General features: G+C 39.5%; 1 protein-coding gene across 1 annotated transcript; it reads right to left on the bottom strand.

Annotated features, from left to right (window-relative positions):
- Positions 1–230: 230 nt before the first annotated feature.
- On the bottom strand, positions 231–4,297 carry dclre1b (DNA cross-link repair 1B). The gene is made up of 4 exons (XM_061057647.1): positions 3,671–4,297; positions 2,846–3,011; positions 2,521–2,703; positions 231–2,226 (listed from the first exon to the last, which is right to left on the bottom strand). Exons 1-4 carry the CDS (start codon positions 3,866–3,868, stop codon positions 941–943), a joined length of 1,833 nt encoding a protein of 610 aa, XP_060913630.1. The 5' UTR covers positions 3,869–4,297; the 3' UTR covers positions 231–940.
- Positions 4,298–22,186: the final 17,889 nt, after the last annotated feature.

Below are 22,186 nucleotides of genomic sequence, written 5' to 3'. Positions count from 1 at the left end.
TTAAGATTTGGCAATTTTTGGGAACAACTATAAATAAAACACCCATTAAACAATTGTAGGAATTCAAGCTGAAGTGGTTGGATTATTAAATAGACATGTAAATATATATACTTCAACTGTTAATTTGACAAGTTGCTCAAATGAATGAAAGGGAGAAAATGTTTTAAAAGATGCTGCGATTCGTTTCAGATTCATTTATTTGCAGTTGAGGACATAGAAAGAGACGACACTTCAACAATAATCACATAACTTTATTTACACAGTAACTTTTCAAACATTTGCTTTACAGTTTAGACAATCACAGGAGTTTGTTTAACATTTACAGTTCCTGTATGTGAAAAACGCTGGTCTGGTATTTGGCACAAGAAACTCTGTAATCAAGCATTTTCACACTTTATCTTAGCGTTTCAGCTACAAATTACACATAGAAGTTTGTATTCCAAAATTCACAGTGAATCATTCTCAACCACTGAAGGCTCAAGACCAAAAAGTGACAATTTATTTTTGAAGAAAAGTTGGCTTTAAGAACATAAAAAATAGTACTTAGCTTACTCTTGTGGTAATCTAATTTAACAAACATGAATCACAAACAACCGTAAACTGTAACTCAGCCACTCACTAAGAGCAATAGAACTGAAAATGTGTTTTAATCACAGAAAACCTACCCTGCTTACACATCCAAGGTGAAGCTACCATAGTGAAAGAGGACAAAGGCTCAAACATCACCTGACAGGCCAACTTCAAGGAGAATCCTGTAACCTTTTGATCACGTCTACTGCTTCACATGCAAGGCCGTCCAGAAGAATCGAAGGCACCAGAAGAAAAAAAATAATAACTAGGAAGGTATCAAATAAAAACACATTATTAGACTTAAAGTGCTTACTTTACACACAAACACACAACAAAAAAAGGCCTCTTAGGCAAGGCAACAACTTCAACGTCAGATCACATTAGGCTCCGAGAGGTCACCATAATTTTCATCATACACAGGAGAGAGGTGAAACTGTTGCACAAGGCCCGGTGGTAGGAGGCCACAGGCCTGAAGGTCCTCCTCTGTAAAATGGAGATCCTTTAAAATACTTTTTTCAAGCTCCTCAATGTACTCCTGCTGCACCTCAGTCATTGAGCTCCATGATGTGCAGGAACTGTTATCCTGGCTTCTTTTCAGTAGAGTCTCGCTGCCATTCTGACCACCTGCATGTTTATTGTGCTTACTCGAATAATTGTGGTTTGCCATGATGTCGTCGTCCTGGTCAGTTTCTTCTCTACTGTCCTGACTCGCGCTAGAGCCATCTGAAAAAGTGTGCTTACTTTGAGCATCATGTCTTTTATACTGACTGTAGAAGTTTTCATTTAACTCGGTGTCTTTGGTTTTTCTCGTGGTCTGGACCGGCTTCAAGCAGGCCTTCTTGTTAGTCGGGCTCATGTTAACATGTGTGAGTTTGCAGAGTGTCACAGACTCTGCCGCCATCATCTCATCAGACACTGTCTTGACGATGTTGAGGCTCCATATGTCCCCTGCCCCTCTTGTGTCTTTGTAAGGAGGGACTTTTTTATTCAGGTCAATGAGGACACAGTCATGTTCATTTTCACTGACTTCTGTGTCCATCTCCTCCTCCGATGCATCCTGCTCCAAGCTCTCTGCCTGCCAGGCTTCTTCACAGGAATTCCTGAAACCCCTTACAGGAGAATCAAATATCACCCCTTTGGGAACGAGAGGCTTGAAATGTCTGCGATGAAGGCTGGTGTAGGCTGAGGAGCTGAGTGTGCTCTCTGGCATCATGTAGTGTTGGACTGACTCTGGCACCAGGATTTCATGGCGCTTCTTGCTGGGCAGTAAAGCAGAGATACTTTCAGGTATGTAGTTTCTTGTAATGGGTATAATGGAGGTAGGTTTAAGTGCTGAGACAAAGTCCTCAAGCTCTTGGTAAGAGGAGTGGTCGGAGTAGGGAACCACATGGACATTGGGATGAAAAGAGACCAGGGGCCTGCTGCTGGGTAAAATGGCCAAAGTGGGATGTTCTGTATTCCACTCGTGCAAAGCTGCAGAGCAGATCGCTGACTGTGCCACGACACGGATACGACCGGCTCCGGTATCAGTGGTGAAGACGTCAGGCAGCTCTAGGGCTTTCAGGGTCTCCATCCTCTCAAAGCTCACTTCGATCCAGGTTTTGAACTCCATGGCCAAATCTAGGAGCAGGGACTCCTTACCCAGCGCATACAGGCCTGCAAGAGAACGCAAAAGAGCATGATAGCTGGTGTTTTAGCTGCCTCAGGTGAGTGCATTGAGCAAAAGCAAGGCCACTGGAATAAGCCTTTTATGTAGAGGAAGCACTAGAAATAAGTAAGTATGTTATAATAATTAAGGCAGAATAAAAAAACAACAACATGATAACAAATAATGCAAGGCAGTAATTACTTTTCAAAATGATCATTTCCATTGTGAAAGTGGACATTTACACGCTGCCAAAAAAAGGTACATGTACATGAGGCATGTCATAACTGTCAAAATAATATCACCTATGACAACATTGTGGTTGGGATGGCTGCGGATGATCTCTTTGATATGTTGAGTGGCTCGCTGTCTAGAGGGGAGGGTCCGATTGGGGTCACAATTGGTGTTGTCCAGGTACAGGACGTCTATAGTGATGTTGGTCCTCAAGCACGGCTCACGCAACATGGAGGGAGTATATCTGAAGTCACCTAAAATAAGAAAATGCGTCAGTAATAAGGCTAAGGGAAAATAATATCAAAATAATAATAACACAATCTACAGTTTAAGATATATTTACAAAATCCAGCAATCAACATATAAAGTGTTCTGCCCACGCACTGAGATACTGACCAGTGTACAGTATGGAGCCAAAGTAGCCCTCGAAGAGAAACATGACAGCTCCTGGACAGTGGTTGGCGTCTAACAGTGTGACTGTCAGTCTCTCCTTGCTGATGTCATCCAGAGGCAGCATGTGTGGCTCCCCCAGCTCCAAAGGATGAATCCACTGTTCTTTCACCTTAGCAGAAATAGAAATGATCAGACAACATCACAAAATTACGTGTTCTTTATCTACTTATTCCAGTTTCCTGGTGAAACCCCAGTCAAAGACAGAAACTCTTATCGCCACCACAATATAAACATCCAATAAATACTGATTGTAGAAACTAAAGCAAATTGACCCGATCTAGTGGCTCTGCTTTGTCCCACACCGAACCGATGCTTCATGTTGTTTTTTTTTATGGAATTGTATCGTACAACTAATAAAACAATGTCCAAAACATATATGCATTTAAGGCCCAACCTGTACATTTAATGTGAACCACTATCCAATGTATAATATTTTACAATGTAAAAAAGCATTGCAACATATATTGAGTAGTGAGTAAGGAGCATCGTTTTGGGGCCTATAAGGACCTTCCAGTGAATTTAGATTTACTTTCTACAAAAATATAAAGGATTGGTAAAACTAGGTTGGACAACTATAAAATAAACATTTAATTTAACTTAACTTAGATGGTAAGGGAAAGGTACGACCAATCGTTTCTATTGACCCTTTATAGCCCATAAAGGTGCAGTGTCCAGTGAAAAATAACTTGCAGCATAATAGAGTGGCTTTCTTGTATGAGTGAGTCCAATATACATACATACAGGTGGAGTCATGTGACCTCCCCTCACCTGCAGCTTCAGTCTGAGCAGGGTGGCTGTGGTTGGTGAGCAGTAGATCGGTCGGTCGCTCCAGGTGGAGGTTAAACCCGACGTGTGGTCACTGTGCATGTGTGACAGGAAAAACAACCGTGTGCCTGGACACTTCCGTATCTGCCAGAAGTCTACAGCCAGCGGGGTGTGAGGTATGACTTTCCCGTTGACAGACATTTTCACGCGCAGCAGGTGGACCAGTATTTGTTACGAAATGTTTTTTGTCACCAGATTTACAAAACACCGTTGTTGTATATTTATCTCGCGAATAACAACCCTTAAGGTTATAGTTGTAGAGGTAAGGTCGTTTTACAACACATGGCGCAGGTTAAAAACAGGTAATGTTATCTACGTGTGACGTTAGTAAGGACTCCTAACAGGGAAGTGAATTTAGCATTTTCGGCTAAACACTCGTTGTTCTTCGCGACATCATCATTTTGCGTTTTGAAATTCTCCTGTTATAATTTTGTCATCGAGAGAAGCTGAAATATGCACGCTTACATTACTCAACACCAATATTCGCCCCGCCATTTCTGTTTTCAATTTAAAGCCGAATGCGACGCCTGTTCCTGTAAGACTTCTTTTCGGGTTGTTGGACTGTAGTTGTCCTCGTGCTTGTTGGATCACACTGCCACCTGCTGGGAGGAGAGAGTACTTCCCCCTATTTGGTTCTCTGCCGACCATTAGGATAGGATACGGTTACCACTATGCTGGTCGTGATTTAAAGTTTGAACAATTGGGAAGAGTAAAATAGCTCGATTGAAGGTAAAATCGTGACATTTGAGGTGATGAAAGATACAAAAAAAATACTGATTCAAAATATGGAGGCCTATATTTTTGTAAAACAAAAGAATTACTGGTCTCGCTTTCAATCAGAATGATGATATTGAATAATTAAGGCTATTAAGTAAGAATTATGATATTAAACATAACGTTTTTGTGATATTGTCAACTTTCTATTATTTTTGGCTGGAGAAATAATTCTATGTATTTATAACATTTCCATGTGTGTGAAATAACTTTGCCATGAGACAAGGCATGTTAAAAATTCTTCAATTCAAACAAAATAAATGAAGTGGAAGAACTGGATGAAAACATAGCACATCTTCATGAGACCCTGAACAGAAGAAATGTGTGAAAAAGACTACAAGATGTTGGCCTATCAGAGATAGCCTACATCTTAATTTATCTGATGTCTATACATTAGATACAATTGCTGTTTTTTTTTAATCCCGGAAGTCAAATTCTTTTGATCCCTTTGATTCCTATGAGACAATTGCTGGAACAAAGATTCTCAACATTTTTGTTAAATCATAAAATGAATTAACAATGTACAACATCTCCATACAGTTGAGTGAATTGTCTTCTACTCTCCAGCAGATGGTGCCATAAGAAAGAATAACGTGAAAATAAAAAAAAGATTCTTCGGCACATGTAGGTTATTTGTAAGAAGCCCATGTTATAGGAGATATATGGGTATTCACTGTACAAATTAGGTAATTCTACACATTTTGTTTATTTTAATAACCCAACAAAAAATGTTTTCAATCAAATCCAAAACAAATATGCTGTTAATGAATTTAAAAAGATCTTCTTGAACTAATGTTTTTTGTGTCCTACAGATTGACATCAAATAAATCTTTCTCATGCATGTTTCTCTATAATCACAGAAAGTCAACTGATATGAGAACTAAAGAAAAGTTTTTATCTGACTGTTATATAGGGTTATTGATTACTTTAATTCAAAAACTGAACCATCTGGTTTGATGCTTTTGCAAATAAACTCACACAACTCACACACACACACACACACACACACACACACACACACACACACACACACACACACACACACACACATTTGCAATGCTCACTTGTCAGGATTATACCTGGGAGTATTGCACATACCATATAACCTGTGTCCTCTACTCATACCCAAGCACATTAATCATACTCTGCTTTGCAGTTAATTATCTAACACGCACACACACACACACACGCACACGCCACCCCCTGTGGAAACATTACGCTGGAGATGACATACATACCAGTGATTAACTAAACAAGAGTTAGTAGATCTGAGTCAGGAAATTCACTGGAGTCCCTCTAGCTATTTAAATTGTATGCTCTCTGTGATACATTATACATCTACACCAAGTTTTTACAGTATACTGTATGACACATAACAATACTTTCACGTTATGTTATTTTCTTTTGGAATGCTTCATTTGTAGTTCTTGCTTGGCTAATGGTTCGGCCACTGAAGAGTTAACACAAATTCAGTCTGATCATGAGGCAACGATTCTTAAAACATGAGACCAGACCAAAAGGATGAAAAGATGTCCTGGATGTAAAATAATACTGGAAACAAACCTGTTAATTGTGTAGATACAAATATAGATTGTATCCATTATTTATCAGCAACACTTCTATTAAAGATTAAACACCTTCTATAACCGCTAAAGTCTTGGCCCTATCTCAAGTTTTTCATTCTGTTCCTGCATTATGAACTTGTATCCATGGTGCACTTCTTTGTTCTCCAGAATGACAGAATATAAAGAAAAAACACAGTAAAAAGAACAAAAACAGAACCACTTCTCCATGGTACGAGCCAAAGGCTGCTGAGGTCAGGAGGATGACTTGTCTTTGCTGTCATGTTGTTCTGCAAGAGAAAAAACAAAGTGCTGCCCGACAGCAGCAGCGATGCTGTGAAGGAGGCAGATGGCTGCACAGTCTGTGCACTGTCTCTGCTGTACTTAAATGCAATGCTTTAAATCCTCCATGTACTTCAACTGACTTCAGTATAGGCCAGTGTGACCTGTCTCTGCTTCTACTGTCAAGAACTTCATTTAATAATCTTTTTGACGTTTAATTAAATTTTACTTTCTTTTTTACTTTTTGTGTTGTTGACTAAATTAAAAAATAACGACATATCGGAGTGACCAAATTGTCTGGTCCAAGCCTCTCCCTCTCATATCTATGGCATCACTAATTATTGATCCTGCATGAATTATGAGCAATGTGGCCTGTATCCATTGCCTCCATTCATCTGAGTCAACACATTTGTACAGTAGAAGGCGGTGGCAGCTAGCTTTCTCATATTCCCCTGAGATAATGTGGTGGTGCTGTACACACACTTCTGCAGAGATATTTATGGACATGTGTGAGAAGCCCAAGATGTCCCTTGGGGGGGGGGGCTGAAAGCAAGTTTCCAGCTAAAACGAGCTGTTGAAAATGCATTTTCTCATTTTGGCAGGTATCCTTACTTAATCCGTGTGTCTCTCTATGTTTATCTCTCCGTCACTCTCCAGTTCCCTTTCTCTCTGACTGTGCATATGTGTCTTTTTTATTTTCTTGACATGGTCTGTTTCCACTCTGACGGCCCCATTCAGCTTTTCTGGATATCTCTTTTTTGTGCTCTTACTGTTTGTCATTTTGACTCACTGACACAAAAACCCTCACAGCATAGCCACATGATTACTAGTACCCTTCTTTACTGCCAGTCTTGGTGACCACACTCTTTCCCAAACTGCCGCAACACCTATTGCCGTCAGGCTTAAATAAACAGTGAGCAATGTGAGCAATGTGAGCAAGTTGATTCCCTGCACTCTTCTGATTTGATCTGCTCAGTTCATGAGACTCTCGTCAGTGGGCTGGATGGTGTGGCACGCAGCCAGCGTGCTGACGATCCCTCCCTGACCAGCGGAGGGTGCCGTTTTAAGGGCTGCATTATGCATTGGGAAGTGCTCATAGCTGGCTGTCACGGCAGCACTGCATACTGAGAGAAAGATGACTCTAATTGTCTTCCTGGAGAGCTCCAAGTCTTCATGAATTTATCCTGCCAGGCTGAGTCAAGGGGAAAACCCAACCCACGAGGACCTCAAGCTCTTCGAGACAGTGCCATCCTAATAAGCATCATAAGAGCAGAGCAGGAGAAAGTCATTAATCCTTTCTATCTATGGGTGTAAGACAAGCCCTGGTAGATTCCTCCACCAAATACGTTGCTGACTTAAACTGATATAACGTGCACCAAAGGCAGGAGGTAAACTTTGTGATATTGATCCATGGCCTGACAGAACATGCTCTTAAACTCTTTATATTTTGCTTAAAAAATAATCATTTTGTACACCAACAGTCATGCACGGTTGAAGGTTGGGATGTATAAAGGTGATTCAACCATTGTTTAGTACACTAGTGCTGCAAATGTGTCTCTTGTGCTGTACTGAATTTGTTTAATGTTGTGTGTAATAGTCAATTTTTCTCCAGCATAGGCATAATATTTCTGCGCTGCGCAATAGTGGAAAGCTTCCATGCAATAAAAAACAGAAATACATCATCAGTCCAGCCCCATGATTTAGTTTTTCCCAGGCAGAAAGATTCATGTTGCTGTTGTCTCTTACTGTACATGACTATTTCTGACAGCGAACTGACAACTCCTCACAAATGTACCGACCAGAACATCCAGCTGTGCATCATTTCTCCTTCCTACACAAGCGGGGAGGAACGTGGTCATGCAGCAATCAGATTTATACATTTGCTGCCCCGATGACACATTTTAAATTGCTTTCATGTCAGTTTAGTTGACTCTCTTTTCTTATGTCAGGACCAGATTTCACGTAAGTAGTTCGGCATTTAGATGTAATTGCCCTGTGGAAACAAGAAAAGATTACACTTTCTCACTCAGAGGCTTTTTAGATACTCCTTTCTCTCTGCAACAAAGAACTAATACTCCTAGGTGCATTACCGAGATGGCCCAGAGATGATGGTTGGAAAAGGAAAATTTGCATTAAAAGCTTCATCCAGCTGAAATAGAAACACTCCAATTTAGTGGTGAAAATTAGATTTTCAAGTACTTTTGAGTTTGCTGGCAAAAAGCTAGCGAGTATAAAACTGGGTGAACATAGCAAAGAAGAAGTGATTAACGTATTAGAGCAAAGCATGAGTCCTTTGTGCTTATGGTGACTCATCACGTGAGACTGTTATACCAAAGAATATAAGTATCTATTTGAAATTTAAATATCACTGTTCATTGTTAATGTAATTCCAATTAATCAAATTTACTCTAACAGCTGTCACAGATCTAAAGAAGTTGATATTCTTTCTTGTAAATTAAACAGTAATAAAAGACATGATGAATAATTGATTATAAATGCCTCACAGAAACTTTACACATGGGGGCCACAGTATGCTTTAGTGTTTCAGTGAGCATGACAAATGATGCTAATGATTTAGCAAAGTGCTCCCCAAGTGCACGACGCACATATGGGTCAGGACAGTAAAGATGTGCATTCACTGCAGTGGAACTCTTTTCTGTTTTGAACACTGTCACAGCGCCCATGAGACCGCAGGGAAACTTCACTGCGGCTGCTGCCTTTATCGTTTCACACATTGCCTGTAATATCACCAGGAGGGAATAGGTAGGAGAAGTACTGTATTGTTATTGTGTATGCCTGCAAAGGTGTGTGTGAGTGTGTGTTTGTCAGTTAATTGCTGGCAGCAGCCTTGAAGGAGTTGGCACTGAGGAGCTGCAGAAAATGGGGGGTAACCTTGTTTCGGCCTATATCAGTCTGGCTGGTAAAATGACCAATGTCAGGATAGCACTTTGCCCTACCGATAATGAGGCACCAAAACACACACAGACACACACACGCACACACACACACACACACACACACACACACAAAAACACACACAGGCCTGGAGCCAAATCCGACTGTGTTAAGTTGATGTGAGCATCTCCTGTGAGTCTACAGTTTATTCACAGGGCAAAGCAGCAGGTTCATGAAGATCCAGGTATCAGCATGTCAGCAGGGCTGTTGGTAACTACTCCTCATTAGCCAGCTCATTATCAACACTATGTGGCAATATAGCCGTTCTATAGCAGATACCTCCATGTTCTTGCACCTGCAGATTGATTTGCAGTAAATTAAACGGTTGCTGTGTTCACATAGGGGAGCAAGGCAATCAATACACCGTCTCTGCAGCATTAATTTACTACTTGTAAAAACAGGTTCAAGATCATTCTTATTTAATGAAAGAACATTTGAATGGGATGTCAAACAGTAAACACACATAGTGTTTAATTTGTCACTGTTTAGGCTCTGAGGAGTCACAGCTCTTAACTCCAAATGTCCTGCCACAGTGATCAGTGTGACCCTTTGTCTGCAGGGTTTGCAATCACTTCAAGCCAAGTAACCGAAGCCAGTGCATATCAAATATTAGATGGGAACCACTCACTTTGATAGCAGTTTATCTCCTCTCTCCCTGCAGGATCATACAGCTGAGTGTTAGCACAGAAAGACGGACAGAAAATAAGTGAACATGTTAGTGACTGTTTCACTGACAGGAGGTTTCATGTATTTGTCACCGTAGGACAAAAGATTTAAAAGAAGTTGAACAGTCTCCTTAGATAAAGAGTCGGTGTTGACAGTTGTCAACACAATAGGTCTTCTCTTTGTGCATCTAAGAGGATACGTGAATGTTTTTTTATTGTGATACCAGTTGGCTGAGGGCAAATGAAATGAGTGAAGGCACAACAACAACAAGATGGTAGCTCTGCATTTCCTCTTCTTCGGCTTTCTGGCTAACCCACTTTTTGTTATGCTTCAGTTATCATTTAAAAAAATTGTAGATTCAACGAGTTCAACAGAAAATGTTTGGAATTATTCATGCAGCTCCAGTTGGGCTGACATAAAAGACACTTTTATGGCATCTCTCACCGTCTTTTCTCCCCAGGATGCTGCTATTCTTGCTTGGTTTTTTTTTCAGACGCCTGTGTTGTGTATTCCAACCGCAAACCTTTTCATCTTGTTTCACAGGTTTTTTGGGTTCTTAGACTCAAATTTCTTTCTAACCCCCCCCCCCCCCCCCCCCTCCCCTGATATATACAATACATTTTAATCTCATCCTGATTGTTGGCCCCAATTGATAAGATGAAAACACATGCAGAGCACTATATTTTATTCCTGCATTATAGAGGATTTATCACTCTGTATTGATCCCTTGTTGTTTTGAGTATGCACAAACACATCTTGACTCTATGGGACTATTTCAAAGAGAAACTCTCAACCCATAACTAAAATATCTTTAGTGCTTTGATTCGTAATTCAGAAGAACTGCATAATGTTTTTTTTCTTGGTACGTCATTTCATAATAATATATTTACCTTCATATTTGATTCTCTGTGTTTATTAACTTGATTATTTTCTGCCGATAATGACACTACAAGGCAAACTGAAAAACCCACAATTGGGATTATTTGCATATATTTTGAAAGAGCCAGATGTGCTCTCATATATAAAAAAGAGAAGCTCAGGTAAAAAAAAAAAAAAGAAGCTGCAGAGTGCTTCCCCAACAGAGAGGAGACTGAATGAAAAATGCTGTTTTATCTCATCTCTCTCCTTTTCTCTGTGTCCCAGCCAGATGCCAATATTTAATGCTTATGGATGGTCTGCTCAGCATCAATTACAGCCTGTGTAAACTGAGGTGAATCTGTGCACATGTTTGAGACCCAGGAGGACTGAGGCAGCTGATGTAACAGTTTTAAAGGTCATGCAGGGGGGGTCTTCATCTGACACAGACAGGGCCAGGGAAGGTGGATTTGATTGCACTGTAGCTTCCATTTTGATGTACTTAAAAAGCCTGACTCCAGTAGACCTTTTAACCTGCAGGTTCAGATGAAAATCATTAAGGTCATTTATAGAAAGCATCTGTTACGATTTCAACAGAACAAGACTAAAATATGTTCTGAGTTTGTTGACTCTTAGTGCAACGATACAATGACGTAACTCTACAGTCTTTTAAAAGTTCTAGTTTGCGGTGTTGTCCTGGACTGCACTGTATTGAAACTTGTTCCCTATTAATTTTAATGGTTAGTGTTACTGACCAATGCCACATACCACAGCATTTATAGCCTGAGCTAGTTTGCAACGCCTGTCTGTGAACCCTGATATAAACAGCAGTGGACTAATCATTAAAAACATAATGAGATATGTAACTTAATTCAATACCAAACTGTATAACACAAAAATAATGATCTCTTTTCCTGGCATGTTTTCAACAAAAAATTTAACACAACAACAAACTCCTTAAAAAGGTTTATTATTTATTGCAGGCTATTGCATTAGATTGCGTTGACTGAATAGTTATTGAGCTGTAAATCAGTGCGTCATTCAAATCAGCTGAAATAAACAATTTGACTCCGGCGTGAGGCAGACTGTCGTACCTCGGATTTAAAAAAAAAAGAAGAGTGCAGCAGTCCCTCTGAAGTGTCAATAGACAGAGCTGCACATTTATACAGAGGAGAGATTCCCAATAATGAGGCCAAACAGAATGCCTTAATTTGTCTTCATTATCTCTTGTCAGGTTAAAGAGACTTTAAAGACTGAACACAGGTTAAAATAAACACACTGAGGCGGTGCAGCATTCAGACCGGGGATAGCCTGCAGACCACTCATGGTAAATACAAGGTGAGGCCACACACACACACACACACACACACACACACACACACACACACACACACACACACACACACACACACACACACACACACACACATACACACAGTAACATGAGTAAATCAGCCTAGAAGGGTAAGAAACTAAATTTTCTGTGTCCGGGTTTCAATATAGTTCATTAAATGTCATTAACAACATGTAGGAGTTGTAGTTGACAACTCAAGTCTTAATGATGAATTATTTAATTTAGAATAACAATTAGAAGAAAAGAAAAACATATTCAAACCCCTAATGAAATAGAATATGAGGGGAAAGGAGAGGTATTTTATGGGAAAAGCGAGGGAGTGATCATACTGGGAATTTGTTTTTTTAGGTGTGCGGTGCAAAACTAGCAGTAGACGACTGTGGCATAAAGGGTATGTCATCTTTTTAAAGCAAACTTTATTACATACTGTATCAAATGTACCCACAGCAACAGTATCATTCATTTAGAGCCTTTTTTGTCTCTACCTGATGACTGTAAATCTAATATCCAACTAACTCTTGAGGGAAATATTGTTTTTTTATTTAACCTTTATCTAATCAGATCATCTCAGCGAGGCATTGGGTCTCCTTCTAATAACAGACCTGATCAAGACGACAGCAGAACAAACACACAAAGACAGACTACACAGGATACTCACATCACAAGTCCAATGATTCGATTTTTCAAAGGGAAATTTTAAATGTGTACAAGTTACTTAGCACAGATGACAGAGGGACACAGCTCTGATTTCTTTGCGTTGGGGGGAGTAGACACATTCTTGTTTTGTTGTTTAACTTGAGTGTTTCTAGGTTTCCTACAGTACTGTAACACCACACGGCCAATGTGTTTGTCCACAACTTCAAATTCAAAACTGCTCTACCAAATATAAATCTGCTCAAAGATTGTAGGCCAACCACTAACAGAGACATGACTAAAAACATGTAAAGGCTGTGTTGTGGATTTTTCTGTTGGTAATAAAAGATCTCAAGTCAAAGTCTTTTGTCTTTGTGTATTTTATTGCATATAATAAAAAGTTATTTTGCAAAAGGGGTAATCAGCTACAAAAGTAACATCAGTCACAAGTACATCAAAGATTCCCGGGGCGGTCCCGGTTGCAGAGCATATTTATACTTTCACAGGGTGTAGGTATTTTGGATATACATGAGTGATACATCGTCATTGGTTTCAGCTTGCCCTAGTGACTACGCCTTCTGCTAGTTTGCCTGGTGATTTATCTATGCAAGCTTCTTTCTATAATGTACCTGGTACGGAGGAACACCAACAGAAACTCCTTTGTCAGGAGTGATTTAGGGTCATGCTGTACCCAGATCCTGAGGAGTGTTCCTGTTGGAGATACAGACCAAGGCCATACAGAGAAACAGTTTCTAATTGCTAAATGACGCACAAACATCCTAATCTTTTAAGGTCAAAACGAAGACAACAGACAGATAGTATTTTTCCACTACAGCTACACAACAAACATCCTAATCTTTTAAGGTCAAAACGAAGACAACAGACAGATAGTATTTTTCCACTACAGCTGGCTCACAGCTTTGTCCACTCTGAACAGTGAACTATTACAATCAAATCTGAGATACAAGGCCTCTGGTTATAATTAGATCAGACTGAAACACTCTTTTGTACACCAGTCAATCCTAAAATTGAGTGTGGAGCTTAATCCAAGACCAAAAGTACATTGAAGGCCTCTGAATATTTGTTTGGTGTTTGAATGTTGTGTCAAATGTTTGTATCTTTGTATCCTATATATATATGATAGGTAAATGTGCTGCTGTGATGCAATACATATTTCAGACTGTCTGACAATAACGTTCTATCCATCAATCAATCAAAACACCATATAGAGAAACAAACCCAATCTCCAGCTTTTGTAAAAAAAAGGACTTTAAAATCTTGTGGTGAAATTGAGCTAACAGCGCCAGTTTCAAAACAATGAGCATTAAGATTGTATTGGTCAGAAACAAATTATATTGTTATGAAACACCACAGTTACATTATATTCAATCAGTATAGCAACATTAGCGTCCTGACTCTAGTACACACATAATGAACCATTTGCTTTTTGGGGGCGTCTTGCAAGAAGGGAAGCAGATTACCATATTTTCCTACACTGAGATGGAAAAGATTCATCTCTCTCCAGCTGTTGTGTCAGCTGACCTTTTAACACTCTGTCAGTTTGATGGTCTTTCAAGTTTCATCTTATGAACTAGAAGTGAAATATTAATACTGTCAGAGGTCCCCAGAGGGCTAAGGTCTTACACAGGCTCAAAGTGTTAACAAAAGATGTTTGCTACTCACTGGGGATTGCAGCAGAGAGATTACAGAAGTAGCAGCCGGCATGCTTTTGGGCTCATTTTTATTTGCGCTAAGGGACACCTTCTCTTGAGTTTTTAAAGTGCTATCCAAGACTAGACAGGTTATGATATATTAATTTTCTGCCTTTATTTTGCATCTGTCAAGTATAAAACATTCTGCGGAATAATGACAGCAGAAATTGGATGTATCATTTACCAGACCTCAGTGTCAGCAGAAGAAACTGCTCAGTCCTGGGTAAATCGTTTTTTTCTATCTGACTGACATTGAGCAAAAGAGACAAAGAGACAAAACTATCATGAATACATTCTCCTAGCCGATTTTCTTCTCCAGTATGCAGCACTTTTCAAACGATGAAATAAGCAGTCAGTCCGGATCTGCTGCAAGCGCTAGCTATGCTAGCTGCGTCTATCTCATTGTCAGCAGAAGGCAGCACTCTCATTATCATTTTATGAGGCCCAGTTGGCAGAGAGTGCTTGGCAGAGTGCTATATGCCTCGAACTGTGTTGGAGTGAATTATCTTAAAACAGGATTCAGACATTTGCCCCAGATATTTTAAGTATCTTCTCTGGCCAGGACTGCAAGGCACTAGTGTCCAGAGCTCAGACTGTAAAAGGCAAATATCTGTGCTTGGACGTCTCATGCAGAGCTGAGAACAGCTTCGGATCAAAAGGTGGAAGTGAGCGGTTTATTACACTTTCTTTTTTTTTTTTTTTTAAATGCAATTCTCCTCTCATGCAAATGTATTTTCTTTGATTTAAACCTTCCAATGTAAAACTCACAAAATCCTTATCATGATATTCTCAATGCCAGAAGCCTTCCCAAGTGTTGATTCTTTGCAGAAGGACAAATCTATAGAAGTCTGAAACTGGGCCAATTTTTAAATAAGTAAATCAATATTTCTCCCTTGCTAAAACCAAATAACAACAAAGAAAAATATTTTTAATTAGGCAAGTCCTGGCGCGATAAAACAATGCAGCCCATTGGTATCTTATTCAGTTTCATGTTAGCTGAGAGCCTTTATTTCCATGTTGTTATACTTGGATTAATTACACAGGGAAACAACAAATAGCAGTGATATTCTTTACAAATCATCAGCAGCTCTCAGTGTATCATATACTGTACTGAGAGGTGTGCTTGTTCATGTTGAAGGAAAAGATAAGCCAGGCAAAAGACAGAGGGGATAAATGATTTCCGGGAAACCTCAGCACTTTTTAAGAGGCTGTTAACCTTATCTCTTTGCCCGAAAATGTCAGCGGAGTGTTTGAAATTCATTCAGCAAGTTTTTAATGCAGACTGAGGTCAAGTGATCTGTGCAAACAGGAGTAACAGATCTTTTTCAGGTGCGGAAGTTATTTAGTAATTCAAATCTGACCTAATCACTGATCGTCAAGTGGGAAGCAAGAATCCTTTCACTGGAACAAATTATACCCCACATTTCCCCTGATCTACATTTTGAAGCTGAATTTGCAAGGAGATAGCAGCAATCATTATGAAGATCCTATGCAAACTCCCACAGTCCCAAGTCTGACCTCACACCGTTTGTCTCATTAAGAAGAGGTTGTACGGTTAATGTCACAAAAAGGCTCGGCCACAAGGGAGGACTGCAGTCGGATTAATCAGAATCTACTTTAATGTTTTCCTTCAGGCTAGACTCTCTTATTATGTAAAAGCCAGAGGGAGAAGGAACACTAAGGTCTGCAAAAAACACACTTTATTTCACTTCTACATCTCCATCTGACAGCTGAAATTTGCTCTCAAGCCACCACATAACCTTGAATATCCTTTTCATTTCGATTCTTTGACTGAAGAGACGTTGATCAGTCAGCAATTGATTGCAGCAATGGGAGAAGCAATCCAATATTCAGTATCCTTCTCCCCCCCCCCCCCCCCCCCCCCCCCCCCCCGGTATATACAGTCATGCCAGGCTGCCATGTTGACAGTAGACTATTTCGAGAGCAGCATGAGTGCCCATTCATTATTCATGTGATCCAGAGCACTCTCTGTGTGTATGCATCTTATGGATATAGATTTGTCATGTTTTGTAGCTATGTAGCATATGACTGATTTTGTGTAGATAATTATCTTTTTATAAAAAAATAGAAGGCACATTTGACTTCTCACTTAAGCTATTTCTTACTTTTTCTTTGTAATTTGTGTGTGGTCCTTCTGCAGCAATGTGTTATGCCCTGCACTAACTTTTCAGCATAGAAACTTTTCTGGTTACCTCATCCAGCAGTAGGTAACCTGCAGCCGAACAAAAAGCATCATAATGAGGTACTGGCATGTCATCCAGCCTCTTTTATCCACAGCGAGTTCAAGCAGGTTTGTAACACAAATTTATTTTCCAGTTAGTGACACGAGCGCTAAATGATGCACACCGTGTGACTCTTGCAGTTGTTAGTGATAAAGCCGAGACAGGAATCCGTCTCTGAGGAATACTGCTGCTTGTTACACATGTCATCATGTCAAGGTTGAAGGTGTTAGCGTGGGCCATATACTATGCTGTAACTCCTATTAGCAAATGATATGACAAAATGGGCATCTGTTGACATTGAGGAAATGAATACACACATTCTTATTCAATACCAATGCATATAGTTCACAAAAATGTGGCTTTGAGAAGTGGAAAAAGATGTGGGCATGAAATTCCATCATCACCATTAAACCGACATTTCCATGCTGACATGTCAGGGATAAGCTGTCAGATTCTTTCCTTGGCTAAGTGTCATCCCTGATTGCATTCTGATTGAAATGCCGCTTAGCCTCATGCAGCGAGCACCCCAGAGTTTTTACATTACAGTCCTCTTCTAATTGACAACGCCCTCATGTCAGCGTGAGCATAATGCATACACTGTGTGGCAGCAGCTGCTGAAATATAAAACACAGACTTACAAGAGTGCAAAAAAGTGTGTCTGTGGGAGGCGGGGTACTGTACGGTATTAGAGTGCAGAGATAAAAAAGAGAGAGAGCAAAGGAACAGAAGAATTGATGAGTGAGGTGGGGATGTGAAGCATAAACATGTGAGAAACAGCACGCAGCTGGACAGGTGAAGTAAGAAAATGATGTGAGAGAGAAAGTTTTAAAAGTAAAAAGGCAGGGGAATGCCTTTTTGTGATAAAGAGAGAGAGAATGGCTGGCGAGAGAAATCTCCACCGTGCTAAATCTGAAAAAGCTGGCTGGCTGTCAGCACAGCGCTGCCACGACTCGAAGGCAGGCGTGACCTGCGATTGGTCTCGGTGGGAGTGAGGGGCTGAGATTGAAGCATTCGGCTAAGGCCACAAAACGCCTCAGCAAAGGCAGACTCACTGTTTTAGCAGAACTTGTCTTGTCAGAAACAGAGAGAGATAAAGAAAGATAGAGTGAGAGGATGGAGAGGGAGAGGAGGATGAAATATTAATTCCCTAACCCAAATCCCAAACCCACCTCTCTGCACTTTCTCTCTCTTTCTCCAACTCTACCCATCTCTCTGTGTTGCTTGAAAGTTTTCCATTAACAGAACTTTCACTTTCGATTGTCCAAGTCATCCATAATTGATCACGTATGTCCTGTACAGTTGCTTACTTCGGAGCATTAGTGCACTCTCCCAGTCTTTTGTCAGTGGTAAAAGCAGAATCAGGCCTGTCAAATGCTGTTGTTTTGATTTCAGATGAGGTGTTCCCATCAATGTTCTGCAGTGGATTCATTAGCTCAAGTTGACTTTTGGGTATTGAAGTCAAACCTCTGTGTAAGCTACTGAAGCATTAGATTATTCTAGATAGAAAAGATGTGTCCTTGAAAGATCAGACAAGGAAATTGGTTTAACAGCATACCAACCAATGTAAACATTCTGAGGTAGTCCATTCACCTCTAAAGCAACAGTTTGATAAAGGGCCATGTTGATTTGAAAGGGTCAATACAGATTGATTGAGGTTAACAGGGGTTAAATGTTAAATACTGCATGGCTCTGAAAAGGTGAACACAGTTTATTTTATATAAAAAGGACTTGAGATCTCGTCCATAAGCCCTAAACTCTGCTCTCCCCCGCTTTCTGCCAGGTGAACAACAAGTCATTGTTTGTTATTTTGCACAGGGTGACAAATATAAGCTCTTAACGTCTCTGCCTTCCAAAACCAATCTGTCAAAGCTCTTTTGTTCTGACACCACTGTGGTTTGTGAGCTTAGCCCAAAGCATCAAGTTAAAAAGGTTTTTGAATGTACAACAAACCTGGCAGCTCTGAATGTGTAGATATGCATTTTACCACTGGCATGCTAACCCATGCTAATTAGCTCTAGCATAAAAGTACAGCTGACATCCAACCAGCAGTTTTTAAAAACTATAACAATAGCATATAACGAGGTTCAGATGACCTAGCAGTTAGGTCAGAGGTCATGTACATGTTACATGTTACATGTAAGGTCATGTACAGAGGCTATAGTCCTCCAAGTGGGCGGCCCAGGTTCAAGTCCGACCTGCACATACTTTCCCACATATCTACCGTTCTCTCAGATTTCCTACTCTGCATTGTCCTATCCAAACAAAGGCTAACATCCTAAAAGAATCTAAAAAAAACCCCAAAACAAATAAATCAATCGCAAATAACAATAGTAGGTAACTGGAAGTTAAGAGACTATATATTAAAGTCATATCAGACTATGAGACACCTCACTCTGTGGACTATAATTGTGTACTTTTCTGATGACATTTGGCTGAAATAAGGCTGTTATTTTCTAAGTATGGAGTAGGATACAATATGGTGGGTAGGACAGTTAGTTTGGTTAGGTATCCTTTAATTTATTACCATCCTTTCAACCATTTAGAAATACTAATTGCAGATGTAAATCAAATCTGTATGGCTAGATACAAGAGATACATGATTAAAATATGAGTATTTGTAATTTAGGTGAACCCACTCTGATTTAAGTCAAGCACACAACAACATTCAAGACAAAATGCTTTTCTTCATACTTTACAGTCAGGTTAATGATGCAGACATGTTGTTTAATCCATCAGAAATTGTTTTTTATTTTGTTTACTCCCATACCCACTCTCTGGAATAAATTATTTAATAATGAATAAAACTAGACAACCTGGCATTTACTTGTGAAAAATCGTAAATAACCAAACATGGGGTCAAACTATTCTCTGTCACTGGGTTTCTTTATGAAAGGTTATTTACTGTAAGAAATCATTATGCACAGGAGCATGAGCCTGGAGTCCTGCCCTTGAAGGACCCGGACACTTTAGTGGATCCTTTAAAGGAAATTGATAGAAGACCTTGACCACTGCATGTTTTATTCATGAACATTCACGGCAAGGTAATCAAAAGCACTTTCAAAACAAAAGATAATCACAACTTTGCTATCTGAAGAAACACATTCATGTGGCGTGAGAGAACTTGAAATTTAAACATTTGGCCACTTGTGTCGAGGCTGAGACAGCTCGGAAAGACTTTCCCACATCAAAGACTTTAAGCTGATACCTTAAGGACACTGGGATTATCCACATCCAGCATCACAACATCTGTCTGTGTGAGTGTGTGTTTCTGAGTGTGTGATTTAATCTGTGCCCTCATTTGTCTGTAAAACACATAACCTGAATTCAGCCCAGACGATCTTATTCCTCCTCACAGGGCACTGCTTCGGATTTTATGATCGATTGCAACAAAATATACGATGGCAATCTATAACACAGTATGTGCTGATTTATATGCTTTCTCAGAGATAAATGGGCATCTATAAAGCACAGATCATCTCCATTTCTCTGTGTTTGGAAAGAAATATGGCTTCAAAATAGCTACAAATACATTTAAACCAAAATACAAAGCGATGACATGTAGATCATAACTGTGTGCAGGAAACAAAGAGAAACATTTACCCCCGACTCATGAAAGTGAACTTGAAGTTTAGACCTCAGTTTGCTCATAGAGGCTGCAATATATAGCGACAACTTGTATAAAAAAGTTTTGTGCATTTAGATTGAATAATTTGAAGCGGGGTACAAGTATCAGTTACAATAAACTTTTTTATTTATGAGGCATCTTTTAAATTAACATTAAAAAGTGCTTTAGAAGCAAAACAATATACATAAAACATTCCAGTAGGATCATAAAGTGGCACATGAAAGTACAGTGAATGTAAACAGATTTATAGTACCCCCATGGTACGAGTCAATCAGATATAAAATGTGAAATAAAAAAATACAACATTTCTCAGTTTGTGATGTACCAAAGTTTACCGTAGAGTACATATAAGCTCATGGAGCCCCAAAATGAATGTAAAGATGATGTTTGTGGAGCAGGAATATGTTCACACCTTTTAACTCCATCTTAAACCATTGACCCAAGGCATTAACAGAAGTACAAAAAAAATACAGAATTATGTCCCCATTGTTCAAGTTTCTGGATTATATAGATATCAAAACAAAATTGTAACAGAAAAAAGGGAACATTAAAATCCATGCACATATAATGGAGAGATAGGCTGAATGCAGCATAACAAACCTGCAGTGCTGTCCAGGATAAACCACACAGGAAACCAAAAAGGTGGAAAAGAAAATGACAAGCAAATCACAATGATGTTGACTAAAATAAATTCACGTGATGTACAATTTGCAGAGACAGCTGTAACCTCCCCCTCAATATTGCTCCTAATATAATGTATACTACATCCACAAAAGTCCAAAATACAATGCAATCCTAGAAACTCTTTCTTTTCTGACTCCATGGAGCGGAGCAACTACGTAAACAAAACATGCTGTAACATCCCTAGGCAACCAACAATTAAGCAAATGTAAAGTCAACGAAACCAAATCCCAGTGAAAGAAAATAAATACAACACTAACTAAAGGCAAGGTTAATAAATAAAAGAAGAGCAGGATAAACACAAGAGGAGACAGATGTGGTGACCTGGGCTGCACTTAAAGACATTCTCTCAGCTCTCAACACATTCCTACAGCATGGCAAGATAAAAACTGTCCTGAGCTGGATTTGAAACAGGTAGCACACAGCAGCAGAATACGGACATGTAGAGTCTATAAAATAATGTATACTGTTAATTTGGATAAGGGGAACAAGGTTAATATTTAGACCATCCAGACAGACATTATTAGACATGAGGTTATTCTGAGATGACATAGAAGTCACCATGATCAAACATCATCCCTCTAGTTTTTTAACAGTGATGTTCATGTGATCATTGAGCTTATATATTCCATGCATTAAGCCCTGCACATTGTTGTCACATTAATTAAGATACACTTTACACTACCTTGTGTGAAGACAAAGGCCCTGCAAGGTTAACACAACACTGAAACTGTTTTATTGTGGAATAATGCATAACAGTTTGGCTTGTAAGAATAGTAAAAGTAAACAAAACAAATCCTGTTGGGATTTCATTTTCCTACACATACATATGATACTGTCAGTTTACATAGTTACCTTCCTGAGCCATGACTATAAGCCACTTTATAGAAATTAAATATGATCATGAAGTATTCATCCATCACACGGACAAATATTATGACCTTAAACACATAGCAGTCCAGGTATCATTCACGTTACATTCATCACAGGCTGCGTCTATAAGCCGGGACTGATTGAATGTAAGCTTACAAAGTGGCTATTAGTCAACAAAGTGGTTCCACATTCATTTTCTTGATATGTACTCAGACTTTCGGTGGCTGGGATAAAACATCAGAAT

Source organism: Labrus mixtus, chromosome 15, assembly GCF_963584025.1.
Source record: "Labrus mixtus chromosome 15, fLabMix1.1, whole genome shotgun sequence".
In the NCBI taxonomy this organism is placed as follows: domain Eukaryota; kingdom Metazoa; phylum Chordata; class Actinopteri; order Labriformes; family Labridae; genus Labrus; species Labrus mixtus.
This window is presented reverse-complemented; position numbering and strand designations above follow the sequence as displayed.